This window comes from Dromiciops gliroides, chromosome 1 (assembly GCF_019393635.1).
Source record: "Dromiciops gliroides isolate mDroGli1 chromosome 1, mDroGli1.pri, whole genome shotgun sequence".
Taxonomy (NCBI): Eukaryota; Metazoa; Chordata; class Mammalia; order Microbiotheria; family Microbiotheriidae; genus Dromiciops; species Dromiciops gliroides.
This window is the reverse complement of record NC_057861.1, coordinates 657058762-657077461: the sequence shown is the minus strand read 5'-3', so window position 1 is coordinate 657077461 and position 18700 is coordinate 657058762. Positions and strand designations below refer to the sequence as shown.

General features: G+C 35.0%; 1 protein-coding gene across 1 annotated transcript in view; it reads right to left on the bottom strand.

Moving 5' to 3' along the window:
• Window positions 1-408: 408 nt before the first annotated feature.
• The window catches only part of TMEM38B (transmembrane protein 38B), a 93567-nt gene continuing 75275 nt past the window's right edge, over window positions 409-18700 (bottom strand). The window contains exons 3-6 of the mRNA XM_043978781.1: window positions 15388-15572; window positions 14310-14397; window positions 10179-10296; window positions 409-2441 (exon numbers count right to left, since the gene is read on the bottom strand). Coding sequence (XP_043834716.1) covers window positions 2232-2441; window positions 10179-10296; window positions 14310-14397; window positions 15388-15572 — 601 coding nt within the window. The 3' untranslated portion in view covers window positions 409-2231. The remainder of the gene's footprint in view (window positions 2442-10178; window positions 10297-14309; window positions 14398-15387; window positions 15573-18700) is intronic.

The window sequence follows — 18700 nt, the reverse complement described above, 5'->3', positions numbered from 1 at the left end:
TACCCCCAAGTGGTTAGTGGTTCTCCCCATGACCAAAATTACTTTGCATCTATTCTGTATGTATATGTTGTTCCCTCTCCAGCCCACCCACCCTTGAGCAGAACATGTAAGCTTCTTGAAGGCAGGCAGTGTGTCTTTTGTTTTTGTATCCCTAGCACCTAGAAAACTGTCTAGCAAGTACTTAATAAAAACTTGATGAATTGAATTCAGTCGTTCAGTTGTACCAGCAGTTTAACCAGGATTTGTATTCAGGTTCCCTGATTTAAAATCCAGCTCCTTTTACACAAATGCAATTTGCTTGTGATTTAGAGAAAAGACTGATAATGAAAAGACACCTAGAAGCACAGGAGTGTTTTCACACATTTAAAAAAAGAAAATGGAAAAAAAAATCTTTCAGCAAACCATAAGTGATGAATAAATTACTTTAATGGTAAAAAGTCTGTATCTAATACAAACATAAAATAGCACATTGTCTGTTTCAGCTACAGTAATTTTGCAAACTTCAAGAATAATTTTTAACACTTTGTCACACACTAACTTGGTATAAAAATGACCAGGTTATTTAGGCTGACAATTAGATCTTTTGTATTACTATGAAATGTTAAAATACAAAGAGTATCAAATGTCATACAGGACTCTTACTCAGTGTCTTTTTAAAATCACAATATTAAAAATATATTTCTTACCATTAGATACATATCAAAAAGCCATGTTGTTCTCTTGCAAGTGCCTGTTGTGTTTATATCTTGATAATAAAACATTCTGGCTATCTGTAAACCAGTTACTTGGATGGAATTTTAATGCTCCTGAACCATCCAAAAATACTACTTGTTAATCCTCTGGTAGCAATAGGTACATAGTCTTAGGAGATGAAACCACATCACTAAGCCTCAAAGTGTTAACTGGCACTTAAAACTGCAGTATAAAGCATTAGAAATCTAACATTACTTTAAAAAAATATTTCCAAAAAGGAATTAGATTTAATGCCATTATTCTGTGTTCAAATGAATTACTATGTGTTTTTATTGTTTCTGTTTGGGTATTTGGTTATAACCCCAAATCCAAGAACTACTTAAAAAAAATAACTGATATCAGAGAGGGGTGTGCTACATTTTCACACGGAGGTAACTCATTTTAATTTAAATCATATATTTACCTGTATATTATTAATACTCAACTCATGAAAACTGGTTTTGGAAACAGATAGTAAGGAACATTCAACTAAATATAAAAAGGCCACAACAGAAAAGAATATCTAAAAGGGATTTTTTGTACTGCTATTTTGAAAATAGGATGTATGTAAGGATTGGGATAATTCCTTTAAGATAACAACTACCACAAAGTACTCAGCTTAAATTCTTTAGCCTTTCTTTGTCCTTAGTTATGTGAAATGTTAATAACAATTAATGATTTCTCCTACAGATAGTACAAATGTCCTTTATAAAAGAAAAGGAGGAACAAATTTTTAGAGTGGAAAATAGGAGATTAATAGTTAATGAAAAATTAAATCCCTGATTTATTTTGGAAGAAAAAAATAAGTGTCTTTTTTTAAAAGAGAAGGTAGATTTTAGTTAGGGAGTTCACATTACTAATATCCAGTCTCGATAATATAAATATCTAAAATTTCAGATACATTTTATGGACAAGAGATAGAAAAATGTATCTGAAACAAACTGGTAATATAGTTTCACTCATAATGTGAAATACCTTAATAAAGTTTTATTCTCCCTCTTCATTGCTCAGATTAAATGGTTGACAAGCTTTCACACCTTTAAATTATAGAAGATAATTAGCAGTGCAAACTGAAGGTACACTTCATGTGCAAATAAAAAAGGTACATGAGCAATGCTAAGAGAAAATGAAAACATTTATTTTTTGTTATATTGTAACCATCTTTTAGGTTTATTTTCCTAATGCTTGTAAAAATGCTAGCCATATCTCACCAATACAAAACTATTAAAAATGATCACAATAGAATCTTTTATATTTAACTTAGAAAAACATTCTTACATGATACACTCATAGCATCCAAGAAATTACAATCTACAATGCCACTTTGAAAGGGCTAGCAGTATGCCTCTCAAGCAGAAGGCAATACTTCCTTTTTGTCACCTGTATTGCCTTAAACATCATCCTTACCTCACATCATTAACAACAGAAATGTTTGTCACAATTTGCTAGGCAAACAAGTAAGAAAATGTTTTTGGCAACCTAGAGTTCGCCAAGTGAATTTATTCTGTCTTCTTATTATGTTTCTTCTTATTTTCATTACTGGTTGAACCCGGCTTTGAGCTTGTGCTTGTACCATTGAAAGATGATTTCAAAGTATTTCTCAATAATGCTGAAGCCTCGTGCTGCCGTAAGCCAAACAGCAATCGACCCAATATGATCTCAAAAGGAGTGAGGGGAGAGGAGTTGCACTCGGTTAACATCATGGTTATCTGGGGGGAAAAAACAGTTAAATTTAAATTTCAACACAACATTCTGGCAGTTTACATAACTGAAAAGAGATAAGTAAAAATGACACAAAATGTGTTTCTTATCATCAATAGTAGTATAGTAAGAGCAAATATGTACTGTTGTATTGTGCACTGTATTAAGAGGCAAGCTCTAATTGGTGCGTAAGTACATTAGAAAAAGACACCAGTCCTGAATCACAGTGGATGGGAGGGATTTGGAGTAGATATGTGCCCTTAAGGAAGAGTAGGTCTTGGATAAGTGAAGATGCATACAAGTGCATGTAGGAAGACACTGTTGAAATAAAGAATCATAATTTTCTTCTTATAAGTGTATAGTTAAGAGTATAAATGCTTGTTCAAATTCTGTATTTTAAACTTAAAAATTAACCAGTTCCCCATAGTGCCCCTTATATTTACTTACTTTTTAAACTTTGTTAATTTATTTTATTTTATTTTTACACATACTGATTGAAAGGCAATGTGTTATAGTGGATAGAAAGCCAAACTCAAAGCAAGGAAGCCCTATATTCCGATCCCTTTTGTCCCATAAAAGTTGTATGACCCTGGCTCAGTCACATTAATCTCTTGGGGCTCTTAAAACTCTCTAACACAATAAGTTGTAGAGAAGGTAAAGTCCTGGAAGTTCCCTAAAGCAGTGGATGCACAGCTGCAGTCCTTATCCCTATAAACAGACTATAAGATTCAAAGGAAGGGAAGAAGAGAAAATATAATTTACAAATTACCCATCAGTCCTTAGGTGTTCAGGAATCCTTGGGATAGCCCAGGTGTCCTGTAAACACCTGGAAATAGAGCTAGATTTATATTCAGGAGACTGTATAACCCACTTTGTCACCCCTTAATATGTATTTTGCAAACATGGATTTTTCAGCATATCAAATTTTTCTAAAGAAGGATCCACTATTATACTTGTATTGAAGTTTCTCTTCCTCTTGAATGGTTATAGAGACAGCCCTTTGTTTTCCCATAGTTCCAGGTCTACTAACCAAACCTTTAGAATATCTCCTTTGAAGTCTAAGTTATGGAAAGAAAAATAGCCCCCAGATGCCATGAGAAAATAATGCGTTTTGGGGGTCCCAGAGGCCCCCCCATAGGGAGCCTTGCCCGATTTGTTTCAGAGCCAGCCCCAAATCAGTAAAGTTGGAGAGATAATAGAGATTAAAACCACACCTACCTGAAAGCCTTTCACCTCACAGGGTCTGTCCTCTGGACAGTAGAACTCAGCACATACTGCTCATTTTAATATGGACCACCCTTACATCCAGTAAACCAACAGATTTGAATGCTAGCCAATTAGCTTTGAGCAAGGCCGCCTCTCCTCCAGTCCGCAGGGAGTTTACCCTCTGCTTTCTCTTGGCTGGGACGCTGGAGGAGGCAGCCAGACCCCTCACTCTCTCTCTGTCCTAGGTAATGTAGGGCTTTTTCACTCTCAGAGGCATGTGCTCTCTCTTCACTAACATTTAATATGCTTTAATAAATGTTTAATGTCAAAGACTAGTGCTATAGCCTCTAAATCTATAAGTAGCAATATATTAGAAACCCCAGCTAAGTTCCCTGAAACCTAGAACAGAGATAGGCACCCCCATATAATTTCAATGGCCTTCAATGACACAATGCCTTCTTCTAAGGAAGCTACTTTAAATATCATATTCAGCAAATCATTTTATTTTCCCCCACCAAATAAATTACTCCTAGTCAGAGTTCTGAAAGGAAGTGGGGGGGGGGCAGTTTCACTATATTTGAAGAGTAAAAGTGGGAAAAGGTATCTTCTTCTGATTGGGGAAAGTTATATACTCTTTCCCTTCTTTGAAATAAAGGCTATAAAAAATAAATAAATAAATGAAATAATTTAAAAAAAAAGAAATAAAGGCTATAAGAGTTGAGTTAAAAGTAAAGAAATTCATTCTCTCTCTCTCCTCTTCACTTCTTTCTGGGGTAGCTGAGAGATATTAAAATAGCAGAAATCACTAGAAACTAAAAGAAGTTGCCCAGAGATAGATGCCCACGTGGTCTAGAGCCTCAGGAACCAGCAAAAGGAGCTCACAAGAGTCTGTACTCCACAGTAATATAAACAGTATGAATCAGAAAGAATCTGTGTTTAAGATCTGAATAGGAATAAACTATAAGCAAAATATTAAGGATTATCAGCAAAGTTGAAAGAATCACAGAATCTCAGAGTTGAAAGAGACCTAGTTTGGAACTGAAATAAAATTATTATATAACTTGCTTTAAATAATACTTTAACAAACACCTTTTAAACATTTAATTTCAATGAAGAACTATGCTAGTTATTATTTCATTTAAATTAAAATTTTATTTCTATAAAGTTCTATACTACTGATAAATAGGGTATTAAAATTCAGTATTATAAATCATTGATGGGAAAGAAGGACTTGTGCTTAGAGATACACATAAATTTTTAGTCTAAAAGTTCACCTTGTTCTTCAAACCAAGCATCTCTCTCCAACTCCTACCTACCTGTCACTCCTGGTTCTGCCCACCTGGGACTACAGAACAGGGTTAATCCTGCTTTCATTTGACAGTCCTTTAAATACTTTAAGACTATTCAATTTGCCCTAAATCTTCTCTTCTACAAGCTAAATAAATACCCTCTGTGCTTTTACCTAATCCTCATCATCCTTTATGCAAGTGACTCTGAAATCTCCTCTCTATCCCCAACCTGTCCCCAAACCTTTAATCCTACATTTCTAAATGGCAAGATGGTATCTTGACCTGGATGTCCTGCTAAGACTTCAAGAAAGGTAGGATGGACAGTCTATGGTAAAGTGTAAAGAGTGGTGGGTTTGAAAAAGAAATTGAACAAGCTATCAATGAACTTCCTAAGAAAAAATGGCCAGGAGAAGATGAATTCACAAGCAAATTCTACCAAACATTTAAAGAACAATTAATCCAAACACTCTATAAATTATTTAAAAAAATAAGTGAAGGAGTCCTACCAAATTCCTTTTGAGACAAATATGGTGTTGATACCCAAACCAGAAAGAGCCAATACATAGAAAGAAAATTATAGACCAATCTCACTAATGAATATTGATGCAAAATTTTTAAATAAAATATTAGTAAAAAGATTACAGCAATACATCACAAGGATCATACACTATGACCAGGTGGGATTTATACCGGGAATGCAGGGTTGGAGTTCAGTATTAAGGAAACTATCAGCAGAATTGACCATATCAATAACAAAACCAACAGAAATCATATGATTATCTCAATAGACTCAGAAAAGGCCTTTGACAAAATGCAGCTCCCATTCCTATTAAAAACACTAAAGAGCACAGGAATAAAAGGAGCTTACCTTAAAATGATAAGTACTATTTATCTAAAACTATCAGCAAGCATTATCTGTAATGGAGATAAGCTAGAAGCCTTCCCAATACAATCAAGGGTGAAGCAAGGGTGCCTGTCATCACCTCTATTATTTAATATTGTACTAGAAATGTTAGATATAGCAATAAGAAAAGAAAAAGAAATTAAAGGAATTAGAATAGGTAATGAAGAAACAAAACTATCACTCTTTGCAAATGATATGATGTTATACTTAGAAAGCCCTTGCGAATCAACTAAAAAGCTACTTGAAATTATTAACAACTTTAGCAAAATTGCAGGATACAAAATAAACCCACATAAATCATGAGCATTTCTATACATTATCAACAAAGTCCAACAACAACAGATTGAAAGAGAAATTCCATTTAAAATAACTGTGTCTACCTACCAAGAAAAACATAGGAAATATATGACCAGAACTACAAAACACTTTTCACACAAATAAAGACAGATCTAAATAATAGGAAAAATATTAATTACTCATGGGTAGGTAGAGCCAATATAATAAAAATGACAATTCTACCTAAATTAATTAATTTATTTAAGCTATACTAATCAGATTATTAAAAATATTTTATAGATCTAGAAAAATAATAACAAAGTTCATCCATAAATACAAAACTTCAAGGACATCAAGGGAATCAATGAAAAAAAATAGAAAAGAAGGTGGTCTAATAGTACCAGATCTCAAATTGTATTATAAAACTGTAATTATCAAAACAATCTGGTACTGTGTAAGAAATAGAGAGGTGGATCAGTGGAATAGAATAGGTAGAAATTACACTATAGTAAATGACTATAGTAATCTACTATATGATAAACCCAAAGATCTAAGCTTTTGGAACAAAAACTCATTATTTGACAAAAACTGCTGGGAAAACTGAAAAACAGTATCATAGACACTAGGTATAGACCAACATCTCAAACCATATACTAAAATAAGGTCAAAATGGCTACATGGTTTTCACATAAAGAATGATACCATAAGCAAATTAAGAGAGTATGGAATTGTTTATCTGTCAGATATATGGGCAGAGGAAGAATTTAGAACAAAAGAAGATACAGAGAGTAACACAAAATTAAAATAATAGATAATTTTGATTATATAAAATGAAAAAGGTTTTGCACAAACAAAACTAATGTAACCAAGATTACATGGGAAGAAGAAAACTGGGAAATAATTTTTAAAACAAGTTATCTCTGATAAAGGCCTCATTTCTCAAATACATAGAGAACTGAGTCAAATTTATAAAAATAGAAGTCATTCCCCAATTGATAAATGGTCAAAGAATATGAACAGTTCACAGACAAAGAAATCAAAACTATCTATAATCATCTGAAAAAATGCTCTAAATCACCATTGAGCAGAGAAATACAAATTAAAATAGATCTGAGATATCACCTCGCATCTATCATGTGGGAAAGCTAGGACATTAATCCACTGTTGGTGGAGTTATGAAAAGATCTAACCATTCTGGAGAGAAATTTGGAACTATGCCCAAAGGGCTATAGAACTGTGCATTCCCTTTGATCCAGCAATACCACTGCTAGGTTTATATCCCAAAAATATCCCCCAAAAGAGAAAAAGATATATTTGTACAAAAAATATTTATAGCAGCTCTTTTTGTGGTGGCTAAGAATTGGAAATCAAAGGAATGCCCATCAATTTGGAAATGGCTAAACAAGCTGTGGTATATGATGGTGATGGAATATTATTGTGCTCTAAGAAATGACAAGTAGGATGATTTCAGAAAGGCCTGGAGAGACTTGTATGAACTGATGTATAGTAAACAGAGCAGAACCAAGAGAACATTGTGCACAGAGACAGCAATATTGTTTGATAAAGAACTGTGAAAGACTTAACTATTCTCAACAAAACAAGGATCCAAGACAATCTCAAAGGACTATTGATTAAACATACTCTCCACCTCCAAAGAAAGAACTGATATTGATGGAACTCAGACTGAAGAATGCTATTTTTCACTTTCTTTCATTTTTTTCTGTTAATCAAGTTTTCTTATACAAAATTACTAATATTGCAATGTATTACATAATCATAAAAAAGTGCTGGGTTTGGAACACAGCAGAGCTTAATTCTGTCATGATCTCTGCATCCTTACACTAACTGCTTCATCTCTCCAGGCCTCCATTTCTGCATCTGTAAGATGAAGGGATTGGATAAAGCTCCTACCAGTTCTAAATTCCATCAAAGAAAGTGAGGAAGTACTCATAATAGAACACTACTGTGACATAATGAGGCAGCTAGATGGCTCAGTGAATACAGCCCTACGCAAGGAGTCAAAAAGACCTGGGTTCAAATCTGGCCTCAGATACTGTGTGAGCCTAGGCAAGTCACTTAATCTGTTTGCCTTAATCCACTGGAGAACGAAATGGCAAATTACTCTATTATTTTTGCCAAGAAAATCCCACGGACACCACTGGCAGGCTATGGTCCATGGGAGTCATGAAGAATCAGACACAACTGAATGACTGAACAAACTGTGCCATAAGAAAGGATAAAGGGGATAGTTTCAGAGAAACATAGAAAGACTTGTGTGAACTGATTCAGACTGAAGTGAGCAAAACAAGGAAGACAATATAAATAATAACAACTCCATTGGAAAAACAAATAATGTTGATAGTCTTAAGAACTCTGACCAATGCAATGACCAACCATGATTCTGAAGGACCAATGAGGGTATGATACCCACCTCCTAAAAGAGAGATGATAGAGTCAGGATGAAGAATTTGACATGCTTTTTGGATACGGTTAATGTGGCAATAATTTCTACCTGGCTATTTGCAAGGGTTGTTTTTCTTCTTTTTCCAATGCAGGGAAGAAAGGGAGATAAAAGAGATTTTTGTTCATTTTTTAAATTAACTTTTAAAAGAGACAATAATAAATCTATGTTCCAAGTACTAAGAATAAGAAATGAACCAGAGTAGATGACTTGTAAAATTATTTTATTAAAAAGGAAGAACACTTTAAACATGTTGTACAGATTGTTCATAGAAGATTTTTGGTAAAAGACAGGTAAGAACTGCACAGTATAGATTAAGAAGCTGTGGCAAGGAGAACACATTAAAAAAACCACAATTCTGTCTTCTAGGTACCTGGAAGATCCTATCCAGAAAGGCAGAACCTACTGTGATCAAGTGTTGTATACAGTGTCTGATGTGGTGTTCTCTATATCAGTGGGTTTTGCTTAAGGGCTATATCCAAAAATGTTTGCATTGTAAAAACAAAAGACATCAAGAAAACTCATTTAAAAGGGTTTATGTTGTGTATCACTGGAAGGAGGAGAAACAGACCATATTTCCCCAGTTCACGTAGATATGTCTTAAGTGTTCAGAATATTTGTGCCACAGACCATATCAAGGCAGAGATTACAAAAATCTTATGTCAATTGTTCCCTACTGTTACATACCAAACAATATAAAATGCATTCATTTTTCAGAATCCCATGGGTCATTTTTTAAATGAGAAAGACCATCTCTATCTGCGATATAATTGTGAAATTATTCTTAGTTTAGGCAAACTTCCTTACACAAAAATGTGCTCCCTGCTAATGAAGGATGGGGAATAATGCTTTCTTGCAAGTTATTCTACAAAAAGAGAAAGCAGGGTGAAGCACTGGAAAGAGCACCAGATTTTCATTCATTCACCTAACAAACATTTTTCAAGTACCTACTACATTCAAGGTGCTGTGGTAAGCACTGGGGATACAAGAAATCAGAAACAGTCCCTGTCCTTAAGAAAATTAAATTTTACTGGAGAGACTCAGCAACTGTACAGATAAGAAGCACAAGAAAATTTGTGGAGCTTGAGAGCACTGACAACTAAGGGATTCTGAGGGAGAGTATTTGCATTCAAATTCCAGTTCAGTTACTATCTGTACAACCTCTCTGGGTTTGAGTTTCTTCATTTGTAAAATAAGAGCACTAAAATAGACAATCTCTAAAGTTCTGTCCATCTGTGTGGATCTATGATCCAATGGTCCACCCCCAATAACTTTCTGGAGCTCCAGTGTTCTCTTTCCAAATGATAGCACATGTGCCTGAATGGTGTTGCTCCCTAACCCTGGACACCACTGCTCTTTTCACATTAGGCAGTGTGGACCTGACCTGTCTCAATCTACCCAGAACTCTTCCCTTCTGGTCCCTGCAAAAGCAGAAGGGTACTAAGGGAAGAGAATGTTTGGTACCCATGTTCTACTACCATGTCCTGATGGGCCAGTTCAGCCACAGAAAAATAGTGCTGATGTTTAAACTTCATGTAATTCTCCTAAGAGAGGGAATGGCTGATAAAAGATTTGTAACAATTAATTAGAAGGTATTTTGGATTCTTACCTTTGTGAAAACGATAAAAAATGTATAGCAAAACATAAGACTATGTTTTTCCATTGGCAGCTTCTCTGCATGCTGCAATGTAAAGAGAACTGCCCCCACCAGAGTTATCTTCACAGGGCTGAAAATAAAATTAATTTTAATTCAGTATAGAATAATATCTAGATCATAAATTCATCACAATTTTAAAGACTTGGTTGGTAGTGCTGCAAAACTTAAGAATAGAGAAATCAGACTAATAATTCACGGATAGAACAGAGATTTATACAGCACAATAAGATTTACCAAGCTCTTTCCCCCAACAATCCTGTGAGACAGATAGTGCAAGTGTTACCATCCCCATTTTATGAATGGGTACCCACAGGAGTGTCAAAGCTAGCCTAATACTTTCAAAATTGCCTTCTTGTCATATTTTTTATTTGTACAGAATTTTAATGATAGCACTATAATAAAATTTTATTTATCCATACTTGCAAGTAAGGATAAACTTTATATAAATAAGTAAAATTACCAAAACTACTAGAATACCATATTATATAAACACTAAATTATGCATGTTTTATTACTCTGTAAAAATAAAAGTTCGAATTGTTTTGTAATTTCGAGATTGAAAACTGAGATGTCAAGTCAAACAAAAGTTAGGTCTGGCCTACACTATCTGGATGGTGGGATACAGTAGTCATTTCTTGAAGACAGAAGTCCAAAGTATTTGACAAGAAGGGATCAAGGAGATCTTTTGCAGAGAGACCAAGGCACATGAGTTGAGTTAATTTCAATACATTGCAAGGACTAGTTAGGAGTCTCCAGAAGAAGCTAAATGTAGATCGTAAAAGTGATTATTTATAAATTAGTGTGAGAAGAAAGGTCTGACTTATTCTTTTTTTTTTTTTTTGCTGTTGTTTTTGTTTTTGCAGGGCAATGAGGGTTAAGTGACTTGCCCAGGGTCACACAGCTAGTTAAGTGTCAAGTGTCTGAGGCTGGATTTGAACTCAGGTCCTTCTGAATCCAAGGCCAGTGCTTTATCCACTGTGCCACCTAGCTGCCCCTAAATCTGACTTATTCTTGAAGTAGACACTGAAAATAATGTTTTTCTTTTGAAAAGCTTTATTAATTTCAACATATCTCCAAATCATTATTCCTTAAGTATCAATGGTGAACAGAATGGATATCCCTAATTTATAATTTGAGAAACAAATTAAGAAAAGTTACATGATCTACCCATGATCACATTGCTAAAAGCAGAATTGTAATTTGAACTCAAAACACTGAAAAATCTATATGGGGAAAAAAAGAGACCTGAGAGTATTAGAACTTCATACTATACTACTTTTATTCCAATGTAAAAATAACAAAGGCCCATACATGTTCAATCAGAAGGGACCCAGCCCAAATCATCTAAGAAGCGTTCATCAAAATAATCCAAGGATAGTATGACTCTAAGGAAAACAACACACCATTTTCCCAAAATTTTATATTTGCATATTTACATATAAGGTTTTCAGTCATCTTAAAGATCTATCAGAATAAACATAAAATTAATAGAAAAATAATTTTGTATTAAAATGCATTTGTGAAAAAGTAAATATAAAATTGTGGTAAAAATTAATAAAGTTTTCAGTTGCCAAAATAAATCTATAAAGTAAAATGTCTTTAAAACTGCTGACAATAGAAAGAAAACTCTCTATTTAGAAATAGCACTGCTAACATTTTTTGTCATCTTTTCTTACCAAAGACAACTGCATAAAAATGTAGGTCATGCCGAAATTACAGCTGATACTGTATATTTCAGCACTAACATATATGCATTTTAAGCAATCTAGATAGATAGATAGATAGATAGATATAAGCATATTGATAGTACTATAAGTCTTTAGATTTCTTAGGAATGATTTCAACTTTTCTTTTTTCTTACAACACTGATATTGGACTCTGAAAATAAAGTTTATGCTAACATATGATAAATACCATTAAATAGAAGCATGATAGGTATACAGCAAATTTATCCAATGATATATATAGATCGAGATCAAGATTGAAAGAGAGGGAGAGAGAGAGAGCAATATACACACATCTGGTCCAAATAACTGGACCACTGGCTCATTCCAATATTGGAATAAGCCAATGGTTCAATTATTTGGAGTAAGATGGAAACAGCTAGTGCAGAATTATAAAATTATGATTTTGATGTTCAAGAAATGCTGATTCCACTGTTACATGAAGATGTGTGACCACAGTTTTTAATATTAATACAAAAACAATGACAGGTCATATCTTGATATGTCTTACAAAGAATTGTAGAAATACCATACCACGTTATATCACCATTCTAGTCAACTTAATATTCTGTCTCTGATAGTGATATCAAAGTATATATTGTGAAATAAAAAGATAACACACTTTTGATCTAGTTATCTTAGAAAACAACCAAATGCAAATTATTATTGCAAAGCATAAGGTTGTTTTCTAAGATAACTAGATAAAAAGTTTAAGTTATACCCTAAATAACCAGCCCCAGTAATCCATTTTGGAAGGATATATTCATGAATTTTATCAGTCTTTTTAATATCACTTTATTCTTTCTACCAATACTACCTCTGCAGATAATAAGTATGCTGTGAATAGTAAACATATTGAAAAATAGCATATCCTTTTATTTATCCTACCTTCTATAGAGCTTCAGGGAGCTCCCTAATTCTGAAATAGTTTTAATACTGAAATGGTTTTCTAAAACACATTTACTCTGTCAACATGGTTTTTAATTTTATGAACTTCCATTTTATATCTCCTTATATTTCATTTTGTTTATATTACAGAGCCCGATTTTTTACAACTGTTTTCATTAGAAGCCCTCCACTACCTTGATTATTCTATAGTTAGCTTTTCTGAATCTTCTTTCCTCTTGGGGGTAAATCTCTAACATACATAACTTCATTTTGAAATGCACCGTAGTTTTTGCTTTTGCTTTTGTTTTTGTTTTTGTTTTCTGCAGGGCAATGAGGGTTAAGTGACTTTCCCAGGGTCACACCGCTCGTAAGTGTCAAGTGTCTGAGGTCACATTTGAACTCAGGTCCCCCTGGTACTTTATCTACTGCGCCACCTAGCTGTCCTGCACCATAGTTTTTATAAGGTTAGGGCCAACAGATGACAATGAAAAGAGCACTAAACTTAAGAACTCAAATGCTAGTCCTGACATTTACTAGTTGGTATGACCTTGAAAAAAATCACTTAACTTGTTTGAAACTCAGTTTCCTCATCTGAAAAACAAAGGTAATAAAATTTTCAATCTCTACCTCATGGGACTATTATGAGGAAAGCACCTGCAAAGCTTAAAGAGCTATACAAATGTGAGTTTTCAACTATTTTCTGATGATGCCCATTGGTCCTTTTGTCTGCAGCAGCAGACCCAAATCTTCAAAAAACATGTGACAAAGAATCTAAGTTTCCTTTAATGGGTTCAAAATGACTGCTCAAACACCATTTTATAAACACAATTGGGGTTATTTTTCTCCAGATGTGTTCATGTGTAATTGTCCACTATGAAATTCATCTGCCACTTATTTTTTAAACCAACTCATAATATATTATGATAATTGCTTGCTATTTATCTCACCAATTCAGTATCTGACTACTGGGAGAATTTCCTGGGTAATTTGTCATTGACATCACATATAAAAACATTTAGATGTCTTTATTTCCTATCTAATGACAAAACATTTTTTCCAATCCCACTGTAATTCAGGAGGTTTTGTCAGTTTGTTTTTATTTTAACAAATCTTTGTGTAAACCCTTCAAAAATTTTTCAAAGACTAAAAAAGTTATTTTTGTCATAGATCTAGAACTGTTACAAGAGACTTCAAAGGCATCCAGTCCAACCTCTTCATTCTGGAGACAAGGAACCTGAAGCCTAGAGAGGTTACACGAATAGCAAGTATCAGAGGTAGGATCTGAATCTAGCTCCTTTGACTTCAGGGCCAGTGCTGCTTCTAGCAAACCATGTTACCTCCTTATTCTATTTCTTAATGCTATATGATTTTAGTGCTTAAATTGCATAGATTTAAATTTCTCAAATTCATGTCTATGAAAGTCATTCCATGACTCCAATAATAACAAGATCTTATAGTTATACCAACTCACTAGGACATCTCCAGCAATTTGCCAGTTTCAGGTTTCCAAGTCCCTCTTAGCAACTGCTCCAGACTTATGATTACATTACCACCAGCACCTAAAAACACAGAAAGTAATGTTATTTAGTATTAGTCTATTGACATGATTGAGTATAACCAAATGCAGATAATTCTATAACATCTTCCAACTGAGAAATCTACCGAGAAGTTTCAAATAAGCAGAGTTAATTGCATCAGCATAAAATTATAATCCATAATTACCATACTTTCCAGATTATAAGAAGAGATCCTAAATTGCCCTCTAATTATGGTCCTGAGAAAATGGTAGTCTTATGTTTTCACTGCCATAACATTTGTGTTTCATATTCCATTAGCAGAAGTCAGGGCTACAAACCCAAATGTAAGTAGGGCTTTATAATTGACCAAAAGAATTGTCCATATATTTCAATGGGAAACTTCGTGTTGTTTATTTCAATGTGTGCCATGTTCTAAAAATATGGAAAAATGATAATAAGCTATTGTCATTCATGTATGTATACTTAATCACCTGATATGAGGTTGGAAGAATGTGCTAAATTAATTGTAACTCAAAACTAGTTGTAACTCAAAATTAGAAAACATTTGAGCAGAGAAATGGCACCCCTCCTATTAAAATGAAAAGCCCAAAAAGAAAATGCAATTTATCAAGGACAGTGCAAGTTATATTGCAGAAGAAATCAAGAATTTCAAGTGGTTGGTTCTAAATACATTATTTTCAAATTATTGGACACATTTTACTTGTTTAAATTGGTTTTATATCTACCACTGAGCCACAGACAGCTATAAGTTTTTGTGGTTGTGGGGATTCCTAATCACATCAACCCTAAAAGTTTTACATTATGACAATCAGCCTTTCAATAATAATTGATTATGGCAATTTCCAAAATAAGATGATGCTTTCAGGTCCATAGAGAATAAAGAGTCTAAAAGCAAAAATGTCTTATTCCCCAAACTTTCCCATTAATAGAGCAGGTGATTCCATTACTGTCACTAAAGGACTAATCAACAGTTGTAGTGTATTAGGTAATAATTTATAATGTTAATATTACCTCGGGCCCATCCAATAGCTACCAACACCATCCAGGCATCTGTGTAATTGCTACTAGCATGTGTGATTCCACCTGTGATTTTCCAAGTTCTGGTCACTTCCTTCATTCCTACAGCCATGAGTTGAACAGGCGGGAAACAATAGCACTCGCAAACTATGTCATATGGACAATAAAATACAATATACCTGAAATAAAATTTTAAATATTTTTATATGTGAATGAGGAAAGAAGCAGAAGAAAAAGAAAAATACAATGCATCATCATCAAGCAACATTTATTTAGTGCCCACTGTGGCAAAGCACTACACTCAGCATCTATTTGGAATTACAAAATAAATGGGGACAAGTGACCTACCTTCAAGAAGCTTATATAAAGAGGGAAATCTACCCCCAAAAAGCATTCAAGCATACATAAAACAACAAAAAATAATATTTATATAGGCAGCCAAAGCTAATAAATGACCCAAAAATCATAATCCAATTGTATGGGTAAATTTTGAGTTTCTACAGATTTTATGTCTAACAGAAGCATGTCTAAAAGATATATATGCACTGTCCTAGGAAACGAGAAAGACGAAAAATATAAAATATAGCTCCTCTCCTCTTGGGTCTTACAAATTGTAGGGGAGGGGGCTAAGGAAGCCCAGCTCTCCTACACAAAGACCCAGAAAAGGCAGCAGACAAAATCTGATCAGGAATTCCAAGGGAAAAAAAATCATAGTTAATTATTTTGTAAGGTCAGTTTGGCACTGGGAAACAAAGTTCTACAGACACTGGGGATGAGGTCTGATCATAAGCATGAGGCTGAGCAGAGCATTCCAGTACCTAGGGACTGAGGACCCAGTTCACTCCTGGTGCAGGAAGCACCAGAGCAGAAAATACAAGGAAGTTCTAGAACTATTAGTATGGGATGCAGGACAGGTACATCTACTAACACTGTCACTACCCAGTTCCTAAGATCCAGGTGGACTAAGGAGGGGATTGCACCTAGGGGCAGTGAAAGAAGTCAATAGTCCTAACTATATATTGAGCAACAAACAAGCAACATGTCTCCAATCCCAGAAGCACAACAGGGATTCAGTTCTAGCCTCCAGCCCTGGCTAAAGTCTGACCTGCAGAACCTCCCAGGGAGCTAATAATGGCTGAGTTCAGCAGTCTACAAAAACCTTCAACCAGCACAAGATCTTGCTCAGACCCAAATCAGGGTCAAGAACTGGCAAAGCTCAAACCAAGAAGGAAGTGAATAGACTTCACCCCAGATCACAACACTTTAGGAGCACTAAAAGCACACAGGATCCCCAGTAAGAGATCTCCTTGGAATCCTGGAATAACATAACATTCAAATATCCCAAGAAAACAGCATAAGAACTCAAGAGGACAAAAGCTTAGACCAAATATTCCCGCACCCCAAGAATAAGCAGAACCCAGGTATAACATAAAGCCCAAAGTTAAGAATTAGGCTGCATGAATGGGCAATTTCAAAAAGTATTATGGCAACAGGGAAGCTCAAGAAACAAAGTCCAAAGAAGAAAATGACTCCAAAATGCATATAACCAAAGACAGAGTAAAAACCCAGCTTGGGTACAAGTTTATCCGGAATTCCTAGAAGAGGTAAAGCAAGAATTTTTTAAAAAGAGAGTAAAGGAGAGAAAAATGGGGGAAGTTATCTCAAATAAATGAGGTGCACAAATAAAAATCTATACAACAAGGAAGAGGTGGGGAGCAGATGAAACTTGAGCCTTGCTCTCCTCTAAACTTATTTTTTTGGGGGTGTGTATGTGGCAACTGGGGTTAAGTGACTTGCCCGGGGTCACACAGCTAGTAAGTGTCAAGTGTCCGAGGTCGAATTTGAACTCAGGTCCCCCTGAATCCAGGGCCGGTGCTCTATCCACTGTGCCACCTAGCTGCCCCCTCCTCTAAACTTATTAAAGGAAAGAAGAATACATGCACACAATGAATTGGGTATGGAAACATATTTCACACAAAAGAGAAATAGGACTGGGGCAGTGAATAAGAGGAAGGATAGATTAAGAAAGAGATTAATCAGAAGCAAAACAAATTCTTAATGATCAAGTGGGAAACAAGGAGAAGATAAAGTATAAGAAAATAAGATGGAGGAAAATACACAATTAACTATCATAACCATGAATGTGAATAGGATGAACTCATCCATAAAAACACAGGGAGGGGGGCAGCTAGGTGGTGCAGTGGATAGAGCACCGGACCAGGATTCAGGAGTACCTGAGTTCAAATCTGGCCTCAGACACTTAACACTTACTAGCTGTGTGACCCTGGGCAAGTCACTTAACCCCAATTGCCTCCCTTTAAAAAAAAAAAAAAGCAAGGAGGGCAAAATAGATTATAGACCAGAATTCAAAAATGTGTTGTTTACAAGAAACACACCTGAGATAGAACCCACAAAGTTAGAATTAGGGGCTGGAGTAGAATCCCTTATGTTGTCTTTGCTCCTATGTATGTGCAGCTGATTGAAAGTGGAAAAAATCCTGCAACCACACAGACTGAGTTCACTGAAATTATAATCTCAGTTGAGTCTTCCCTGCTTCCAGGCAATCTTTTTACACCTCAATAATCAAATTACTATCCCACTCACCACAGCATTTCTTCCAGACTTTTTCATCCCTTCTTCCTTTCCTCCATCTTCTCAGCTGAGAACCTTACCTCATATTTTACTGAAAAAAAAAAAAAACTGAGGCCACGTGCCCTCTTCTCCCTTCTTCATTTCACATCACCCAGAAGATTCTTTCCATAATATCCTCCTTCAACATTGTCTTGCATGAAGAGGTGCCTTTCTCCTTGTCAAAGCCAACACCTTTATGTGTAAAAGTAATTCCATTCCACCCATCTTCTCAAGCAGATTGCTCGTTTTCTCATCCCCACTCTCACTTATTTTCAATTTCTCCCTGTCCACTGGCTTCTTCCCTACTACCTATAAACATGACCTTATTTCCCCCATCCTAAAAAAAACCCTCTCTTAAACTATATATCCCTGCTATTATCCCGTATTTCTCATGCCTTTGTAGATAAACTCACTGAAAAGGCATCTACAATAGGTGCCTCCACTTCTTCCTTCACTCTCTCCTTAACTCTTCACAGTCTGGATTCTGACCTCATCATTCATTGAAACTTCTCTTCTCCAAAGTTAATTGCCAAATCCAATGGCCTTTTCTCAATCCTCATCCTTCTTGACCTCTCTGCAGCCTTTAACACTGTTGATCATCTTCTCCTTGACACTCTCTTCTCTCTAGTTTTCAAGATACTATTGTCTCCTGGTTTTCCTCCAACCTACATGACCA